Here is a 21,472-nt window from a genome sequence, read left to right on the forward strand (position 1 = left end):
AAAAGTCATTGTGTATTCATTTTGCATTGGAGGAAATGAGCATTGGGGTGCTTTGGTGACAGCTTGGAGGAGCAGGGGAGTCAGTGGCATGGCTAGGCCTGGGTCCCCTCATCCCGCCCCTCATTCACCCGCTAGTGCTGTTTGAGGGCCAGAACCAACTGTGCCTGTGTTTAGACTGGGTTTGTTGCTGTGTCACAGTAACGCAATTGCAGCAGCAGCAGCCGCACCCGTGTAACGTTCGCCAAGCTGGGTACTGTTGGAAGCACTTTGCTTGCATTTGTGCAGCGATTCCAGCAGCAACCCTGTGCGGTAGATTATTGTCCCGTAAATCTGTAAGATTGATTGGTTATCTGTAGGAGACATCTACGTATACGTATTTATAGAGCAATGAAGAAATAAGCCCAAGGCTATCCCATGAGTTAGGGGCTTCAGGGCTTCTGCGCTTTGCTGGCCCTTGTGCTGCCTTCGGTAGATGGCCCCGGCCCTGCCTATGCCTTGGACACTCTTCATTCGCTGGCACCGAGGTGGTTCAGGGCACTTTGGAGCTAGAGCAAGAGCAATGGAGAGAGTGAGGTTGCCGTGTCCACAAGTCACTGCACAGCTCACCACGCGGGCCTGGAGTGAGCCTGCTGCTGTTCATCAGCCCGTAGAGTCTCCAGCACAATACCGGGTTAGTGAGCAGAAAGTAGTGCACTGATTATGTTTCCATTAAACCATAGAACATAACAATTTTGACTGCAGAGAGGCAGGCAGAATAGCTTGTCCAGGAAAATAATAGTGCGTTTGTAAGCCAGAGAAAGATGGTACTGTGTGGTGGGGAATTCTGAAAGTCTTAAGTCTGTTTCTCAACTCCCCTCTTGTTTTCATTGTTTCAGGCAAATAATTTCTGATGGACACCAAATTGGCAGGTCACCATAGGGACCTCCCCTAACCTCAAATCTGTGTAATGAAGTATCTGCAAAATTTCCACTCATTTGAGAGTTCCACTTTTCAGGACAGTCATAGAGCTGCACTGTTGGTAAACTGTCCTGCATGTGTGTACGTGCACACTTGTGTGACATGTCAGCTCGTGCCTGCAGAGACTCTGCCAGCAGGGCTGAGGCTGCTGCCAGGAGAGCGTCTGGGGTGGTGTCCTACACCTCCTTTCCAGGAGTTTCTGTGTGCATGATGCACTTCAGAACCTATAGTGTCATTTGTGGTTTTTTTTTTTTAAATACTGCTTTTGTTTATTTTCCCTGGTCTAATTTTTTCAGATGGTAAATGGATCACATTGTTGCATGCGTTTGATGAAAGTGATATCACAGCAAATGCAAAGGTGACTGGGAGTTCTAAGCCCCTGGGTGTCTCTCCCTGGGCGTTTTCATGCAGTATTGACACTCTCTTCTCCCCAGGTGCTGGGTCCCCAGGTTCCCCTCTCCCCCTACCTGAGGTACTGAGGGATCTCACTTGCTACCTGCTTGGAGCCAGTCCAGTGGCTTCACTTTTACCACTCAGAGAACTTTAGTACACAGTCTTAAACAACCCTGGAATGTTGAGCTAAAAGGGACTCTGACCCTCCCTCCGCACCCCACCCTTTAAAGGTGAAAGCAGCAGGTGGGGTGGACTCCTGGGGCTGGGGAGGCCGTGCCTCCGGGGGCAGGTGCAGGAGGGAGCCTGGCTCCAGGTTAAATTGTGTTTCAAAGGCAGAGCTCACATTGGAGCACTTGATATTATGCATTTGAAACATTGAGACACAGCTTCTAGTTTAAAATAAAGGTGATAGCCAAGGAGGAAAGCATGGTTTATTCCTAGCTTCCGGTAGAGGAGACTGGCCAACTCAGACACCTAAGCAGCCACATCAGACCCAGAGTCCGAGGTAGAATGGATATTGCTAAAACTGAGATCTACAGCAGAGCGTCTGCTTGAGGAGCTCTGACGGGCTGGGCAGCCAGTGCTCCTGGCCCTGAATGTGTTTGAAGGAGCTCTTTGGAAAGAGGTGTGGGCTTCCGGCTATTGGTAGACACCTGTCTGCTTGGGGCAGGTGCACTGACTTTTTGTTGCTTTTACGGTTATCTTCGGGTAAAGTCATTGTGTTTCTTCTTGATTTATTTATTTTTTTCTCCAGTCTAGTCATAGTATTGGTTTCGAGAAGTCAAAATCAATGTTTTATTTTCAGAGTTCTAAATCCAGCCATATAAATACTTCGGATCTGGCCTGAGGGTTTGGCAGGGATTCGTGGCTGCTATTTTAGATATGCCAGGAGCCTTCTTGGAAGTCGCTCACCACCTGGTTTTCTCCAATTAGGCTATGAGCCTGTATCTTAGAACACTCAGATTAGTGTGCCTAGAGTGCCAGGGTGGGGGTTGTAGACAAGATTCTACCCCCTCCTCCAGACTCTGCTCCCTAGGCCGAGGCGAGGCCAGCAAGGAGTCTGCCCCATGCGATTCTGAGGCCTTGGTCCCTTCTGAGAGACCCCAGCCCCGAGAGGCTGTGGGCTGCTGGATGCTGGTGCCTTTTCCCACCGTCAATCAAGCACATGCGCATAGGGCTCTGCGCCTGGCCCCAGGACTGTCATATCCAGGGAAAGGTCACTCTCTGGCAGTGGACGCTACCCTGTTGGTGGCAAGTTAGAAAGGCACATGTTTGTAATGGCCAGTGGTTGCCAGTGCCTTACTTTTGGAGGCAGGAATTGTTACACGTCTCCGTTGCGAGAAGCAAAAGTAGATTTAACACATCTTTAAAATCCGCTGAAGACTGTAAAGATACTCATTTGAGATGTGCCAACATTTAGTCGGATTCTGTGACTGGTCGTGAGTCCCTCTTCCTCCACACAGCAACACTGGTTCTAAAACAGTCGGATAGCCATGGTCATTTGTGGATGTGAGCACAGCCAGGTCCCATGTTGACAAGTGCTGGACAGTGGACACCAGCGGGAGACTCAGTACAAATCATGTTGCTTTGGGCTTATGCACATCTGTAGAAGGCTCCAAGCTGGGGAACTGAGGGGCCTCTTGGTCTGGGGACCACGCCTCCCTTCCCTTCCTTCCCTGTCCTGAGTGTGACCTCAGTCATGTTGACCCCTGCACTCCTGCCCGCCCCCCATTCACCCACTAGGAGAAAGTACTGGATAGGGATGAGCTTGGGGACAATGGCCAGTGACATCCAGGAGAGGCAAGGCAGGGATGCAAAATCGGAGTTCCTAGTAGAAACAAACATGCAGCATATTGTGAAATGTTTCAGAGAAATAACAGCATCACGATAGCACATTCTCTAGTTGCTGGTTATCTAGTTACTAGTGGTAAGACAGAGCCAGTTAACAAAGACTATAAAGTTTTCTCAAGAGGATGTAAACCAAGTAAACAAAATAAATTCAGACCCCAAGTGCGCATATTGAGTTTGAATATTCATCTAAGAAGCTTTTGTACATGCGTTATGTATCCATAAGCCAAAGCCGGGGGCTCCCTGGCAGATGCCCCTACCTGGCCAGGTCTCGTTATGTCTAGGTGGTGACAGCCATGTAGATATGCCCGCCGCCTTGCACCTGTTCCTCTGGCCTCGCCTCTGTAACAGAACGTGGCCCCTGCCTTCCATCTTCCCCAGGGTGCCAGTGGGGACCTTGCCTTCTCCAGCACTGGGCCGTCCACTTTGCTCCTTTGTGCCTGCACTGCCAGGTGCACATTGAGCCTAATCTGGCTTAGGAAACAGGAGGGGCACCAGCTAGAAAATGTGACCCATGTTGCCAACTCCCAAAAGCCACCAGGTGACTTCCACTGCCGTTAGAATGAAACCCAAACTCTGCACTCCGGCCCCAGCATCAAACCATACTTCGCCCTGCTGCCCCTATGCTCTCCCCCCTTGCCCTCCCCCCTTGCCTTCCTGGGCCATCCTTTTCTGACTCAGCCTCAGTGCCTAGCCAGTGGGTTCCCCTCGCTGACCCTCAGCCCTCAGGCCCAGCGCCTCAGAGAAGCCGATGACTGACGTGCACCCCGCCAGCCTCCCTGCTTATCCTTCCCTGCCGCCTCGTGTGTCCTGCATGGCATTTGTGACAGCCCGCAGTCACAGGTCTTGCGGTGGACTTGCTGGTTGGCTGCTCTGCTGATTCTCGAAGGCGGAGTCAGGGCGTGCTTGGCGTGCATATCTCCCTTGATGTGGCACTGCCTGGCTCTGGAGATAGCAAGGGAGGGAGGGAGGCAGTGAGCAGGACCCGTTGCTGTCGGTGGTGGCATCAGTGGAGTTGGCAGGTACTGTGCATGGGAGAGGGAGTGTGGCCTGCAGGCCAGTGGCTGAGGCCCAGTGTGGACTGTAGAGTGTCAGATTCCACTTGCTGGCCTAGGGGCCTTCCTGATGTGGGCTGCGGCAGTCACCTCTGGGGAAGGCCATGCAGAGGCTGACTCCTTGGGAAGGAGGCTCTGGAAGGAGAGCATGTGCAGAATGTTTCCTGCAGTGCCTCTTGAGCTCCCGCCTGATGGTTTGCTCAGCCGGCAGGCCTAGAGGAGGGGGCTTTGGGGCTGCAGTGCAGTCTTTGCAAAGGGTTCAGGGGTCCTGAAGGTGGTGGCACTGTGGGCTTAGGAGCTGAGGTAGTACTCAAAGCTATCCCCAAGTAGGCACGGGGGCTGGGCCTTTATGCCTGTCACCAGTCTATGATTGGACGTGTTCTGCCCTCCAGGGGTCATATCCTTGGGCCACACCACTCACTTCTCTGCCCGAGTGCAGTCTCTGGCATGGGGACTCAGCCTAGAGTGATCAGCCACCTGCACTCCCAGCAGCCAGGTACTGAAGGCTTTACCCCTGAACAGAGGGACAGGCTGGTGCCCACCACAGTCATGCGAAGGCATTGCAGAAAGCTCTCATTAAAACAGCATTAAGCCAGGCCTGGTGGCTCACGGCTGTAGTCCTAGGTACTCAGGAAGCTGCAGCGGGAGGATCACGAGCTCAGGAGTTCGAGTGCAGCCTGGGCAACATAGTGAGGCCTCGTCTCCAAAAAACCCCACAAAACATTAGAAGTAGTAGTACTTGCTATTCTCATAGGAGGATGTGGAAATTAGATAAGAGTTAACTGAGAATAGATTTGAATTAGCTTTTATTCCCACTGAAAAAATCAGAAATAAACTTGATTTCCTCTGGCATAAGTGTGGGTCCTGTGAGTTGATCCTCAGCCCTTACTTGGGGGTTAATGACGTTCCCATTTGAAAAACATGGCAGTTTCAATGTCTGTTAATGTTGCAAAGCATACCAGGAACATTTTATAAAAAGTAACAGAAACTACCATGTGATTCTGGAAGCTGCATAGTTAACTGTCCATTTATCTTGAAGTCTAGTGATTCAAAGCATGAGGAATAAGATCGGGAAGCTGGCCAGATGTGGTGGCTTACACCTGTAATCCTAGCACTTTGGGAGGCTGAGGTGGGCGGATCATCTGAGGTCAGGAATTCAAGACCAGCCTGGCCAACATGGTGAAACCCCGCCTCTACTAAAAATACAAAAATTTGGCCAGGCACGGTGGCTCACGCTTGTAATCCCAGCACTTTAGGAGGCCGAGGCGGGCGGATCATGAGGTCAGGAGATTGAGACCATCCTGGCTATCATGGTGAAACCCCGTCTCTACTAAAAATACAAAAAGTTAGCTGGGCGTGGTGGCGGGCGCATGTATTCCCAGCTACTTGGGAGGCTGAGGCAGAAGAATGGCGTGAACACGGGAGGCAGAGCTTGCAGAGAGCCGAGATCGCACCACTGCACTCCAGCCTGGGCGACAGAACGAGACTCTGTCTCAAAAAAAAAAAAAAAATTAGCTGGGCATGGTGGCAGTGCCCTGTAATCACAGCTACTTGGGAGGCTGAGGCAAGAGAATTGCTTTAATCTGGGAGGTGGAGGTTGCAGTCAGCCGAGATCGCGCCACTGCACTCCAGCCTCTGCAATAGAACAAGACTCCGCCTCAGGGAGGAAAAAAAAAGAAAAAAAAGGAAGCTGCTACCTTCCCAAGGACACTTGCTCCTCCTCGTCTTGCTCAGGCATCTCCTGGGCACCTTTCGGGGCAAGTCCTGCTGTCACTGCACAGCTCACCTTGTATATGTGGGGTGCTCTTCTCCTCTCCTGAGGAGTTATGGGTGATTAGGAAGCAAACGCATCTCAGACTTGGAGATCAAATGGAGAGAGGCTGTGTAAGCACCAGGATGCATGGGGGGCTCCGGCTTCTTCGCAGTTTCACCTGGTTTAACCCAAAGGCAAGCAACAGGGATGCCCAGGGTGGGTGAGAGGTGCTGAGCGGAGCTCCATAGTTGGAGAATGTAAGTATTTAAAAATTCTTGTGTCTATTTTACTATTAAATAGACTGTATAACCTCAAAACCAGTTAAGAATCTTTGACATTCATGGTGTGAAGAATGAGAAGCTGGGAAATAACAAGGACCTTTTCCTCATGTTTCCTCCTTAATTATGCTTGCCAGTGTTTTAAGCATCGAGGCTGACCTTCGCAGGCTTCAGGGTTTCAGCTTGATCACCATGTGGATGTGGATGAGTCAGTTCACTCCATAATAGCTCTTAGAGGTGTAGAAAGGAACTACTTCTTTCCATGAGTGCACCTTTATTGCCCTATCTTATAGAAGTAGTAGATGCTCATCGTAAAGACTTACAACAGGATTGAAATTGGTAAAGAGAAAAAGGCAATCCCCTACCCCCGTCCCTCAGAGATAGCTGCTGTTGTAAGATCAGTTGGATATTCTTGAAGACAGCTTCCTTCACGGGTGTTTATATGTCGTCTCTGTCAGTCAGTTACATGGTGAACAGACTGGGGCTCAGGTTACAGACGATCTGTAGCCCATTGTTTGTGCTCAGTATATTACACTTGATCTGTCGTGGAACTTTTTTCAAGAACAGACAGCTTTTGTTCTGGACACAGTATTTGGTGGGGCCTAGGTCTGCCTGTAAGCATACATATTGGCAGAGCAGTGTCTCTTCCACATCTGAGCTGGTCAGGCAGAGGGCCGGGCGCAGTGGGGGCACTTTGCTGGGTGAAAGAGGTAAGAGGTAAGTCAGCAGGGGCACAAAGAAACCATGCGTATTTACAGGAGCATCTGAGCTCCAAGCCCAGGGAGCTGAGAGGGGTCACTGTCCTTCACAAGGAGGTGGCTTCTTTTCTGGACATCAGACAGCATTGTCGCGGGAGATACTGAATAACCAACCCCTCTGTGAGGTAGTCTTCAAGTTTCATTCCCTTGGGTGCACCAGCGGAAGGTCTGTGCTGAGAACAGAGGAGGGCCGAGGAGACACTTGCATGGGGTTGTCGACAGAGGGGCACCAGGATGGGTATTGCCCAGAGGGAACCTGCATGATTGTTTTGTTTACCATTTTTCTTGAGACGGAGTTTCACTGTGTTGCCCAGGCTGGAGTGCAGTGGCGTGATCTCAGCTCACTGCAACCTCCGCCTCTCGATTTCAAGCGATTCTCCTGCCTCAGCCTCCAAAGTAGCTGGGATTACAGGCGTGCACCCCCATGCCCAGCTAATTTTTGTACTTCTAGTAGAGACAGGGTTTCTCCATGTTGGTCAGGCTGGTCTTGAACTCCTGACCTCGGGTGATCCACCTGCCTCAGCCTCCCAAAGTGTTGGGATTATAGGCGTGAGCCACGGCCCCCAGCCTGTTTACCAATTTTTAAACCATGGCTTATGACCCTTACCCTGAGCATCAGTGACAGGGGAACCAAGAGTCGTGTGAGGTCCCAGGGTGCACAGTGGACATTTCAGTGTGAAGGGCGGGTCGGGTGCCCCAGCTTCCACGCTTTCCAGCCTGGATTGTGGCATCTTGGATGTGAGGCCACAGACCAAGCTCACAGGGATGAGAGATGGTCCGTGTGGGTCTGCTGGCTGGACAGACCTTCTCCCAGGAGGCTGATTAGATTTGCTGAGCATTACAACCTGCTGGGCAGGATTTGTTTTAATCACGTAACACAATCACAAAATTAGTAGTGGCACCATGATATCGCTGCCCATTTCCCATGCATGTGCTGCAGACTTAATTGTGGGGGAAAAATTATCCATGCTGCCTCTCAGAATGAGCCTCTTCCCCACCTTATACGAGACCATCCCAGCCAACACAGTGAAACCCCGTCTCTACTAAAAATACAGAAATTAGCTGGGTGTGGTGGCACACGCCTGTAATCCTAGCTACTCGGGAGGCTGAGGCTGGAGAATCTCTTGAACCAGGGAGTCAGAGGTTGCAGTGAACCAAGATGGCACCACTGCACTCCAGCGTGGCGACAGAGCCTGGAGACTCGATCTCAAAAAAAAAAGAGAAGTATCCTAACTTTTGTTTCATTCGATTTGCCATTAAGTCCGGTTATTTTAGCTGAACCTTGCCCTTAGGTCAGTGCCAGCCCATTAACCTGAGAGAAGCTGGGACAGCCCCAGGCACCAGCCAGCTTTAGGTCTGCATGGAAAGGGTGTTCTTACTAAGAGCAGATTCTGGGAGGTGAGAGCTGGAAGAACCGGAGGCAGCCCTCCCATTTCACAGATGAAGAGATTAAGGCCCCAAGAGGCTAAGTGACTCGCAGAAAAGCTGCCCAGGCGTTCCATGTAGAGCATGGATTTGAACCAGCATTGCCGCATCGGGATGGGGAGGTGCTGGTTTGCTTGTTAGCTGTGTTGGGTGTACATGTTGTTCGTCTTCATGTGAGGTTGTTAGAAGTAGTTTAGCCACATTAGTGCCCAGTGCCCCCACTTCCCCCTGCAATCCCCGATGAAGCAATGCTTCTCTGTGAGTGACATGGCAGGGAGGACCAATACCTAGTGGACTCTCTGTGTGTGTCACCCCTGTGCCTGGGAGGGGTGACCCTTGGCTTCACAGACTGTGCTCCCTTCACCTTGCCCCACGGACCCTCCCCCAACCAATTTCTTAGTCTGCTCTTGTGGCGAAAATTCAGCAACAGTAAGGAGTGAGTTAATTCTGATTGCTCTTTCTGTGGTAATCTTCTGGATTTATTTGTGTCTATTATTGAGCCATCCCTTATTATAAACATTAATTTCACCATGAATTAAACAGTATGACTGACTGAGTTTATAATTCTTTCTGGAATGAAAACTGTCAGGCCCAATTATATCCAGCCCAGGACTGACAGAAACTCAGCATATGAATTGTAAATATCTTGTCTCCTACGTTCTTTATTTTAACCAGGGAAAATGTTCTTGTGTCTATCAACTTGTCTTAACTTCAGCAAATACAGTGGCTCTTGCATACTACCAGCATCTAAGCTGCAGTCGAAATTATCTTTTAATACAGCAGTCTCCAAGCTTTTTTGGCACCAGTGACTGGTTTTGTGGAAGACAGTTTTTCCAGGGACCCAGGGGTCGGGGGAGGGGGGATGGTTTGGGATGAAACTGTTCCAGCTCAGATCATCAGGCATTAGATTCTCATAAAGAGCACACATCCTAGATCCCTCACAGGTGTGGTTCACAGTGGAGCTTGCACTCTTGTGAGACTCTAATGCCGCCACTGATATGACAGGAGGCGGGGCTCAGGAGGTGGTGTGAGCTTACGGGGAGCAGCTGTAAATACAGATGAAGCTTCGCTTTGCTTGCTCACACGCTGCTCACCTCCAGCTGTGTGGCCCTGTTCCCAGCCAGCCATGGATGAGTACCAGTCCGTGTCCCTGCGGTTGGGGACCCCTGTTTTAATATATATCTCCACCCAAACTGCAGTAAGACAAATAGCTGTCTACTCTTACATCTCAGGAAAAAAAAATGGCTGTGAATTTAACCTACGGATTTTGTTTTTTCTTGCAGTTTCTGACTTGTACCTTTTCATAAAATATCCCTATTCAACATTTTCACTTTCAAGGACTCAGCAGTTTCATTTTAGGTGTTAAAATGTTTTAAAGCATTCTCGAGATCTGTTCAAAATTCTACGTCTTATATGAAATGTAGGATTCTGGCTTTGGTCTAAGGTGACAATGTTCTACCGCTTCTTAGGGGTGCCAGGAACCCCTGGCAGGAGGCCGTGTCTCCCTAGTGTGACAGCTGGCGTTCTGGTGGTGGCGCTCAGTGTGTTCCTACAGTCATTTTCTCAGGTTCTTGTTATTGTAGCAGCTTGATGGTTGCATAATTATTCATCATACCTATCACAATTTTTAAATTTTTATTGCTCTTCCCACTTTAAATAGAAGCTCAGTTACTCAGAGGCTCAACAATAAATTGAACATGTAGTCAGCATGTGAAAACCCCAGGGTGGGTTTTTAGCAAGCTCCTGAAGGCAGGTGTCTGGAGATTAGAGAGGAGAGGAGCACAGGGGAGCCCTGTGCCCATACCTGTGGCTGGTTGGTGGTGTAGGCAGGAGATGGTGGCCTGGACCACCACGGGCATCAGACACCCCCCCCCACCCCCCACCTAGGCTCGCACAGGAGGGACGGGGAGGCAGGAGGGAAAGAACTGGTTGGGCAGGACGTCCCTACATGCCCCCTCCCTTCCCCTCCAGCTTTTCTCCTACTTTGGTGGGGTGTTACTGCTGGGGCATGGGAACAGCGGATGAGCTGGGTCAGGGGGATGGGGGTCCAGGGCTTGGGGAGACCTCCTGTAGATGCAGGCAGTGTCTTTGGTTGCGTTGTCTTGCTACAGAGAGCCTGATGTATTTGTAAGAAGACTAAGAAGGTTTTGGATGATGGTGATCGGGTGCTTGTTCCCTTTAGCAAGGGAAATTGGGGCTGACTCTTTATAACATTGGAGCTCACTATATACTAGAAGTTGAATTGTACTTTTTTCCCCTGGAGTTCTGTGACTCCTTTGAATTCTCACGGGTTAAATGGGATCCTGGATACTCCCTCCCTCTTTGTAAAACCCCTGGAGCATTTTGTGGCTGAAATTTACTTCTTAGAGCCATGAAATGCCCTCCAAAAAGTGAAGCACCACATCCAAATTGCATTCCATGCCCAAAGTGGTTAACATCCCTCAGAGATGCAAACTCAGAAGCATTTTTGGTTTTGAGAGCCACAGTGCTTTACCCATAGGATGGGCAGGCCATTCCTTCTGCTGACTGCGTCAGCAGTCCGGGCTCCAGGAGAACCAGCATTCGCAGTGGGGGTGTCTGCACTCTCTACCAAGCTGTCCAGGTTCAGGAATTAAAGATGGAAGTGAAAGCCTGTGAAACAAGGAAGCTATGAGGTGTGGGGCTTTGCCAGAAGTGCCAGGGAGGCTGTAAAATGTGTTTTGGAGGCAACCTCAGGCTGGTTCTTCTGGGGACCTCGGTGTTGGGGGAACGGCCTGTTTCTGTAGCTTGGAATGAACTTCTTCCCTGTATCTGTGAACAAGCTTGTACTCAGCCTGTAGGTTAACAAGCTGGGGCCAGAAGGCTGTACTGCACTGGACCCAAAACCTGCCTTAGGAAGATGCTTGCAACAAAACTTGTTATCACCTTGGTTTATAACAGTGAGATGGAAACTGGGTGGAATTGGGGCATGGGTTTCAGGACTATGAAGTTATTATTTATGCATTAAATATTCCGAAGCAGCCTCAGCTAATGGAACACAGTTCTTCTGAAGGAAATGCGGAAGATAATCCCAGCAGTGCGGGAGAGCTGTGCTCCGCTCCTCAAGGCTGTAGGTGGGCCTCTGTTTTCACATTTTAAGAAGGAAAGGGCAATTTTCTTCCTTGCCGTTTTGACTTTCAAATCCTCACGCCCTCTGCTTTGATTCTCTCAGACGTGAATCCTTTAAGCAGTGCTTTACACACCCACGACAAGGGCGTTCTTGGGGAACACCGTGATTCTGGAGGGGTATTATCAGGCACTCAGGAATGCTTTTGAAGAAACTGTAATGAAAATGAGGCCGGGTGTGTTGGCTCACACTTGTAATCCCAGCACTTTGGGAGGCCGAGGCAGGTGGATCATTTGAAGTCAGGAGTTCCAGACCAGCCTGGGGAACATGGCGAAACCCCGTCTCTACTGAAAATACAAAAATTAGCCAGGCATGGTAGCGCGTGCCTGTAGTCCCAGCTACTCAAGAGACTGAGGCGGGAGAATCACTTGAACCCTGGAGGCATAGGTTGCAGTGAGCCAAGATTGTGCCACTGCACTCCAGGCTGGGCGACAAAGCGAGAATCTGTCTCTGTCTCTCTCTCTCTCTCTCTCTCTGTGTATATATAGTATATATTATATATGTATATATTGTATACTCTACATAGTATATATTTATAATATATGTATATAATGTATAATATATGTATATATTATGTATTACACATGCTAGTATATTTGTAATATATGTATATATTATGTATTATGTATATATTATATATGCTATAATATAGTTATATGTATATATTATATACTCTATAATATAGTTATATGTACATATTATATATTATGTATATATTATATGCTCTATTTAGTGTATATTGTATATATTTATATATATGGGGGGTGGAAATCACTATCCTCTAAGAAGTTACAAAGCTGCAAATCCTCTAGAGCCCATTTGGGCCGGCAAACTTTTGCCTTGGGATTTCCTTAGAGGAGAAGAGAGAGGACCCAGTCAAATGCTGACGTTGTTGTGACAGATTCTGAGTCGCTTCAGGGCTCAGGGGAAAGAGCCTTGGAATTGCAGGCAGTGGCGTGGATGTGCCTGCAGGGGGGGGCATGGTGGCATCTTGGTGGCCAGGTGTTTGTCACCCTGCACTGAGAGGGCCTGGTGAATGGCCAGGGCAGGGGATGCTGTCGGGACATGTCAGGGTGGGAAACTGTCTTGTCTGTGGATCTTTGAGGCTGCTGAAAAGGATCTTTGAGCCTGAACTTCCAGGGAAGCCTGAAACCAATCTGGTATCCCCAGGGTTTATGTTTTATTTCATTTATTATAGGGATTCAAGGATTTCCAAATAAGAAATTAAATCATACCATTGAAACTGTGCTGGTGAACTTCTGCTAAGTCCTACATTTGAAAGTCATCAGCGGATTATGTCTGATCCAGTTTGCAGCGGGCTCTTTTCCGGCTGCGTTGAAATGGATTTCTTTATTCTATTAAAGACTCCACTTCCTTCCTCGGCACAGAACTGACAGGCTGTGGCAGCCACAGCCTCCTCCGATGCTCCTCTCCTCTGTGGATGTACCATCTTTCTTCCATTGTTGTTTTGTTTTATATTTGGGGGCTTTACAGCTGCTTTAAACTAAAAATAAATGCTCCTCCCCTTTTCTGTGCTAAAAATAATAGTTAAAATCCTTGTGACATTTAAGGTTTTCAAAGAAAATTCCCAATTTCTGAGATAATATGTTGTTTTTAAAATGTCACCTGCAATTTCAGGTTCCTTTTTTTAGCCTTGTGTATAATTTCACGAGTTTTGTCTGGAATGCATATTTGTGGTTCCTGGAGCCAAACAGAATTGGGGGCTGGGCTGGGGGTGAACGTGACACGGGAGACCATCAAGTCATTCTAATATTGGCTGCATGCTGTGCTTCTAGTTGATAATTTGGAGGAGAAAATTGGAGTCCATAGCTCTGCTGGGGAATGAGCCCACCTGCCAGACGATGGCTGTCTTAATGAAGATGAGGTCCTGGCTCCCTTGTCTAATGAAGAATGTCGGGGAGCCTTTAGCAGAAGGCTCTGAAATCCCGAGGAAGGACGCAGTGGAGGCACCGCTGGACAGGAGCTGCCTTCCCTGGTCCTTGCAGCCAGGCTCCTGCAGCCTGGGAAGGTGGGGCTTCCTCATCTCAGGTCCAGAATCCTCTGAAAGTTCTCTTCCTTGACCATAGTCCTTGGGCCCTGTTCCCTTGATGGTGTTGTTTGCTGAGGTAGAATGCTAAGATAGGCCAACTGGAGTCATTTCCAGGATTACTTCCCATTCTAGAATTTTTGGTATATGTTGGTAGTCATATCACATGGATGACTTTTTTCATGCACGTTTATGTGCTGTAGGTTGAACCTCACTGTGAAATTGCCACTATTCAACCATATTTGACCATATTTGTGCCTCCAGCACAGCAGTGAGTACAAGTAGCACATGTGCCTGTCTCCAAGCAGGAACATCTCCTCCTGGCTGTGGTCAGATTGACCTGGCAATTTTATGTGGTTTGATGGAATATAAATTGACGTGGGATGAAAACTAACTCCAGTAAAGCCTTCTAGTTTGTTTTACTCCATGTGGAGTTAGTGGTCACTGTGAGCCAGTTTTCTTGGTTTTTTTTTTTTTTGGACAGAGTCTGGCTCTGTCACTCAGGCTGGAGTGCAGTGGCGCAATCTCAGCTCACTGCCACCTCCACCTCCCGGGTTTAAGCAATTCTCCTGCCTCAGCCTCCTGAGTAACTGGGATTACAGGTGCACACCACCTCACTTCGCTAGTTTTTATATTTTTAGTGGAGACTGGGTGTCACCATGTTGGCCAGGCTGGTCTCAAATTCCTGACCTCAAGTGATCCGCCCGCCTCAGCCTCACAAAGTGCTGGGATTACAGGCGTGAGTCACCACGCCCGGCCCGAGCCATGGTTTTCCATCCCTGGTGTGGTTGCTTCATCAGGACTTGGCAGGCCATGTGTTACTCCAGGCTCACTTGTGCCTCCAGCGCAGCAGTGAGTTCAGGTAGCATGTGTGCCTGTCTCTGAGCGGGAGCATCCTCCCCCGGCTGTGGCACCTGGGCAATGGGACATCAATTCCTGCTCTTTAATCCTACCCCCAAAGGTAATAGGAGAGCTTCCTCTGTGGGTAGTTGGGCCCTTTCCCAGGCATCCTGCCACCTCCTTGGCAGCATCTCCTTGGAACCTTACAGAAGCCTTAGGAGAGAATTGCTCCCCTCTTCTCCCCTCCCCCTCCTTCCCCTCCCCAGCTTCCCTCCCCTCCCCCGCCCATCCCCCAGGCTGGAGTGCAGCCTTCCCTCCCTCGCTCTATCCCCCAGGCTGGAGTGCGGTGGCACAATCTCGGCTTGCCACAACCTCCGCCTCCTGGGTTCAAGCAATTCTCCTGCCTTAGCCTCCAAGTACCTGGGATTACAGGCGCCTGCCACCATGCCCGGCTAATTTTTGTATTTTTAGTAGAGATGGAGTTTTGCCATGTTGACGAGGCTAGTCTCGAACTCCTGACCTCAGGTGATCCACCTGCAGGCTAATCTCAAACTCCTGACCTCAGGTGATCTGCCTGCAGGCTAGTCTTGAACTCCTGATCTCAGGTGATCCACGCCCCTTGGCCTCCAAGTACTGGGATTACAGGCGTGAGCCACCCCGCGCCCGACCAGAAATGCTTCTATTTTATGGTGAGGAAATTGAGAGACCAGAAAGTTAACCGAGGTCACTGTCAAACCCATGGCTCCTGGCTCCCTGACCCCTCACACCCATTTCCCTCTGCGTCCTCTTGATCTCCCATGGACACTGGGATGGGCAGGGCAAGGTGGGAGAAGCAGGGCTCATCTCTGAGGGCCGCGTTATGGGGTAGGAGTTTAGCCTCAGTAACTGCAGCACTTTCTGCCCATGGCAACCTGTGCTGTTTTCACATTTCTCAGAAATTCCTGCTCTTGGAGTTTTATACTTGTAACATCTGCTTAGCAAATTTTGAAAAATTGAAGATGGAGAGTAATAAAGTGTGGACAAAGCTCTGCAGGGAGCTTGTTAGAAATGCTGATTTGAGGCCGGGCGTGGTGGCTCATGCCTATATTCCCAGCACTTTGGGAGGCCGAGGCCAGCGGATCACGAGGTCAGGAGATCGAGACCATCCTGGCCAACATGGTGAAACCCTGTCTCTACTAAAAATACAAAAATTACCCAGGTGTGGTGGCGGGCGCCTGTAGTCCCAGCTACTCGAGAGGCTGAGGCAGGAGAATCTCTTGAACTCGGGAGGTGGAGATTGCAGTGAGCCAAGATCGCGCCACTGCACTCCAGCCTGGCAACAGAGCGAGACTCCGTCTCAAAAAAGAAATGCTGATTTGAAGGTTCTGATTTCCAGAGTCCCGGCTGATGCTCACCTGTTGCTGGCTTTGCTAAGCGTCCCAGGTTAGTCTAGGGCAAGCAGGCTCTGAGCAACACAGCAGATAATGAGGGAGGGATTTAGAATCTGGCATTGCCAAGGGGGTCAAGGGGGACTTTCCCAAGTGTCCCGCTGTGTCCAGAGGCAGCAGCAGGGAGAACCTGTCCTGAAGGGCTGCAGTGGTCGGTGAGCCCGGCACCTGGCTAGCTCTTGGGAAGGATCATTACTATCACCAACGTCGATTGTAAAATACTCACAAGATGCTTTTTTTTTTTTTTTTTTTTTTGCGACAGAGTCTCATTCTGTTGCCCAGGCTGGAGTGCAATGGTGGGATCTCGGCTCGCTGCAACCTCTACCTCCCGGGTTCAAGCACTTCTCCTGCCTCAGCCTCCAGAGCAGCTGGGATTACAATCATGTGCCACCACGCCTGGCTAATTTTTGTATTTTTAGTAGAGACGAGGTTTCGCCACGTTGGCCAGGCTGGTCTTGAACTCCTGACCTCAGGTGATCTGCGCGCCTCGGCCTCCTAAAGTGTTGGGATTACAGGCGTGAGCCACCGCGCCTGGCCCAGACACTTCTGAGAACGAGCTACATCCTCTGTGCCACTGGATTCTGGCTGGTCCAGGAACACAGGTGTGCACACATCTGGATATGTATCCACACACTCATGCGCATATGCCCAGCTGTGTTTCCCTGAAGCATATTTATCGTTCCAGTGTTCCTGCACCTTGGAAGGAAGCAGGACAGCTGGCCTGGACCCTGCCCCACCCTTCCTCAACCCCACCTACTGAGTGATGAACAATTCCACGCCAGCACAGTGTCCAGCCCACAGATAGGTCCCTGTAGTGGAGTAGGAGGAAGGACTATTTTGGTATGCATGGCTTTCGCGAATGTTTTGTTAATTTTCGTTTAGCTTTGTATGAGGCAGTATTCCATTTTGACTGGGCGGTAACAGAGTTGATGAAAGTTTTTAAAATAAATACTTTTTAATGGGAGATGAAGAGTTTTGGCCAATTGAGTCAAGCATTTATTTTATTACTCTTATTGCCACAAACACAAATATGTTCCATTCAAGTGAGGATGTATTTGCAAGTAAAAAGATGCTTCACATTGTTCCAGTGTTTATATAATCATGCATCTTTGTTTAATGGAGCACTGCTTAATTTATAATGAATATTTTATATTGTTAGAAAGTTAATCTTATGGTGGTATGTGTTGAAAAATCAGCAGTGCATTGATGAATAGAGCTCATTTTAATTCACAGTTTACCCTCTTTGTTTTACTATTAAAGTTCATTTTTAAAACTTCACGATTTAATTTCTTATGTGCCAAATGGAATAAACCTTAAAAGGTGCCAGAAGGTAACAATGAAAGGAAAATCATCTCATCACCCTTGACTTCAGCCATCTAGTTCCTAACCCTAAATCAGCACCTGTTAAGTTTGAAATTTTACCAGAAATAGTCTCAGCCTTGACAAGCATATGCATATTTGTTTTGTTTTGTTTTGTTTGTTTGTTTGTTTTTTTAAATAATGAGATGGAGTCTCGCTCTGTCGCCCAGGCTGCAGTGCAGTGGCACAGTCTCGGCTCACTGCAACCTCCGCCTCCCGGGTTGATGCCATTCTCCTGCCTCAGGCTCCCGAGTAACTGGGACTACAGGCGCCCGCCACCACGCCTGGCTAATTTTTTTTTGTATTTTTCAGTAGAGTTGGGGTTTCACCATGTTAGCCAGGATGGTCTTGATCTCCTGACCTCGTGATCCGCCCGCCTCGGCCTCCCAAATTACAGGCCTGAGCCACCGCGCCCGGCCAAGCGTATACATATTTTGCACCCCTCACCCCCGATACACTTTTTAGAAATGCATTTGTGAGGATCCTATCCATCTCTGTATCGCACCTGGCTGTCATCACTTGATAGTAGCCTGGGGACTTGGGGAATCCCCACTGCAGTATGTTGAGCTTCAGTTACTGGTTTTACTATTCCATGATGTGGCTATATCCACAGTTACTTAACCAGGGTGTGGTTTGTTACAGTGCAGCAACAGAGTGACGTTCTGAGAAGCCGGACACTATTGGGGCCTGCATTTTGGAGTCATCATCATTGACCTTTCAGTTTTCCCTGGACCATTAGGGTCACTTTGCAGATCCTCTAAGGCCACATTCCCATTTTTCTGCAAGAGTAGTCGATAACAGAAAGAAGTGTTTTGCAACTTAATTGGTAATGCTGTTCACTGATGGTATTAAGACACAATTAGTTACCACTGACTGAGCGCCTGCTGGGTGTCAGGCCCACGCTAGTGCGCTCCTTGCATCATCTGTCCACGGGTAATGTTTGTCTGCAGCATGTTGGGGTGGTGTTTGGGTGCACAATTATGCAAAATTTTGCGCCCCCGATATTTAGCTCCCAATGTGTCCGTGTCAGTGGGAGGAGAGTAGAGGGGCAGTGACTGAAAGTCTTTGCGGGCAGTGCAGGGAGAAGTCCGCCTCCCAGGCATCTTCTTCCTCAGGGCTCTTGGGCTTTCCTCCTGAGCTCCTGCAGATGGGCCTCTGCCGGTCTGCTCTGCCAGCTGGACAGGCATGTTGTGCCCCGAAAGTCTCTGCCCTCTAGAGATCACTCAGATCTCCTCCTGATCTACCCAGCTGTCCTTTCCTGGAGCAGGGAGTGTTCCTCTGACGGGATGTCTCACTCGGCATCGGGAGACCCTTGACGCTGTCATTGCAGGGCCCGTGGCATCTGGTTTGCTGCACAGTTGCCCTCCCCACGACCCCCCCCCCCCGCCCAGAACACACTGGGCGGATGTGCCCCCCACTCTGTGACCTGGTGGGTTGTGCTCCCCCGGCGTGTGACCTGGTGGGACGTGCTCCCCAGCATGTGATATCGTGGGTTGTGCTCCCCCGGCATGTGACCTGGTGGGACGTGCTCCCCAGCGTGTGACATGGTGGGTTGTGCTCCCCCGGCGTGTGACTTGGTGGGACATGCTCCCCAGCGTGTGACATGGTGGGTTGTGCTCCCCCGGCGTGTGACTTGGTGGGACGTGCTCCCCAGCGTGTGACATGATGGGTTGTGCTCCCCTGGCGTGTGACTTGGTGGGACGTGCTCCCCAGCGTGTGACATGGTGGGTTGTGCTCCCCCGGCGTGTGACTTCGTGGCACGTGCTCCCCAGCGTGTGACATGGTGGGTTGTGCTCCCCCGGCGTGTGACCTGGTGGGACGTGCTCCCCAGTGTGTGACATGGTGGGTTGTGCTCCCCCGGCGTGTGACTTGGTGGGACGTGCTCCCCAGCGTGTGACATGGTGGGTTGTGCTCCCCCAGCGTGTGAGATGGTAGGACGTGCTCCCCAGCGTGTGACATGGTGGGATGTGCTCCCTCCCCAGCGTGTGACCTGGTGGGACATGCTCTTCATTTGTGTGACCTGATGGGTTGTGCTCCCCCAGCATGTGACATGGTAGGACATGCTCCCCAGCATGTGACCTGGTGGGATGCACTCCCCAGCCTGTGACCTGGTGAGTTGTGCTTCTCAATCGTGTGACCTGGTGGGACGTGCTCCCCATCGTGTGACCTGGTGGGACGTGCTCCCATCGTGTGACCTGGTGGGTTGTGCTCCCATCGTGTGACCTGGTGGGTTGTGCTCCCCAGGGTGTGCCTGGCCTCCTTCAGATGCTGGTTTTGCCCTCCTGTGTCACACCCATGGTGTGGTTAGCCCCTTGGCTTCCAGCCCTGCATGCATGCGGTCCTCATATCACACAGTTCTGTGAAGGTGATGGTGTTTCTTAACTTTTAGGCATCTTATGAATCAGGTCTCTTCTTAGACATAATGTAGAGTGAGTAAGTTTCAGCATTGGAGGACAATATATTGGGAGTAAATCCCATGTGGAAAGAGCTATTTTTCTGTCAGTGGGATGCACCTCCTCCCTCTGGTCCAGCCCACTCGGCATGTGTTGCCCGAGCTGCCATGTGATCACCAGGACAAATGATGACTACTATCATGGGGTCTCATTTATGATAAGAAATGGCATGTGGTGGGTGTGGAAAACTGGGTTGCAGGTAAAGCTATGGTCGTTTGGGTCATCTGTATCGGGTGGGTGCACTGTGCACAGGCAGTCAGGGGAGGCGGGGGAGAGTGCACCTGCAGAGGGCTGGGCTCTGTAGACCACCCCATGAAGTTTAGGAGTCCTCCATCTTTCTGACATAGTCTAAACCATCCTGGCTGGGTCTTCAGTGTTTAATATCTTAGTGAGGGTCAAAACTCTAGCACCAGATCTTTCTTCTGAGCTGTAACCTGTTACTTACAAACACTGAAGTGTTAACTTACACTGTGAGCATTCAAATCTTCAAATTCAATCATACTTTTTGCTGTGTGTGTGGGATTTCAGAAAAATGACTATTGTAGTAGACAAGCAAAAGACCAAATGTGGACCGACGGGCTATAACAGAATCACTCCTCAGAAAGCTAGGTGTGTCCTTAAATATCTCCACACTTGCCAACAGGCGCAGTCAGGAGGGTCTGAAGATACACGCTCCACTGAAGGGCTGTGGCTTTAGCAGGGGAAAAATGGAAAGTTCGATTTTCAGTAACTTTCGAAGTCATTGGACAGAGCATGTGTTACCGACCACAGACTTGGACCTGGAACTCCCCACTGGCATCTAGCTGAGTGTCGTGAACTGGGACAAACTGATCTTTCTGGGGTGAGAGTGACACACGGAGGCTTGTCTGCACCATCTTCAGTGACCTTCGGATGTGAAAATGGCCCATTGGAGGCATTTCGACTTGGCCTTTACGTGAGTTATGGTGTCTGACTTTGTGTCCTCCTCTTTTTCAGATGCCTTCGTGAACAGCCAGGAATGGACGCTGAGTCGATCTGTCCCGGAGCTCAAAGTGGTGAGTGGTTCCCTCTGGCCCTGGCACCTGTGGGAAGGGAGGGGCTCTGTGCACACCCAAGCCTGCATTCCCAGGCAACTGGTCATCGCCTGGGGCCCAGAGTGGAAGTGTGACTCTGGGTGTGTTCCTGGGAAGGGCCAGGTATAGTTGATAGCTTGGGACTAGAGTCCAAGTTCCTGAGTGCCCCTGGGACAGCTACGACAGCCATGACTGCCACTCAGCCAGGGCGGTGTCTCATGTGCAGGGCAGAGGCCATCATCATCCTCTCTCTCACATCTCGTGGGTGTGTATGTGTTGTGTGTGTGTCCACACACACACACCCCCATGGGTTGATTTGTCCTTTGCAGGATGTCACGGAAGGCTCCACACACACACACCCCCATGGATTGATTTGTCCTTTGCAGGATGTCACGGAAGGCTTCTGTCATGAGTCACCAAGCTTTGGTATCCGTCATTTTTGAAATGTGACTATTTACCCTGTGACCAAGTATTGGCATGAAATTAAAATTTTTGTCTTTTACAAACTTTACCCTTTCGGTGAAATTATGTAGAGCTTCAAATTGGCATGTGTAAAAAGTGGTCCATTGCAGCCACCCTTTCCAGCCGCTCCCCTCTACCGTAGGATGGAAGGAAGGGGCAAGTCTAACTTTGAAACAACCAGGTTCTTTGTCGTGAAATATGTGGCATTTGTGTGTATGGT

At 49.9% G+C, this 21,472-nt stretch overlaps 1 protein-coding gene across 16 annotated transcripts in view; it reads left to right on the forward strand.

The window, feature by feature from the left end:
- AGAP1 (ArfGAP with GTPase domain, ankyrin repeat and PH domain 1) overlaps nucleotides 1-21,472 on the forward strand; it is a 640,400-nt gene that overhangs the window by 196,635 nt on the left and 422,293 nt on the right. For all 16 annotated transcript variants that reach the window (XM_034955413.4, XM_034955414.4, XM_034955417.4 and 13 more), the window contains exon 2: nucleotides 20,714-20,772. In XM_034955413.4, coding sequence (XP_034811304.1) covers nucleotides 20,714-20,772 — 59 coding nt within the window. The remainder of the gene's footprint in view (nucleotides 1-20,713; nucleotides 20,773-21,472) is intronic.

This window comes from Pan paniscus, chromosome 13 (assembly GCF_029289425.2).
Source record: "Pan paniscus chromosome 13, NHGRI_mPanPan1-v2.0_pri, whole genome shotgun sequence".
Classification (NCBI taxonomy): Eukaryota; Metazoa; Chordata; class Mammalia; order Primates; family Hominidae; genus Pan; species Pan paniscus.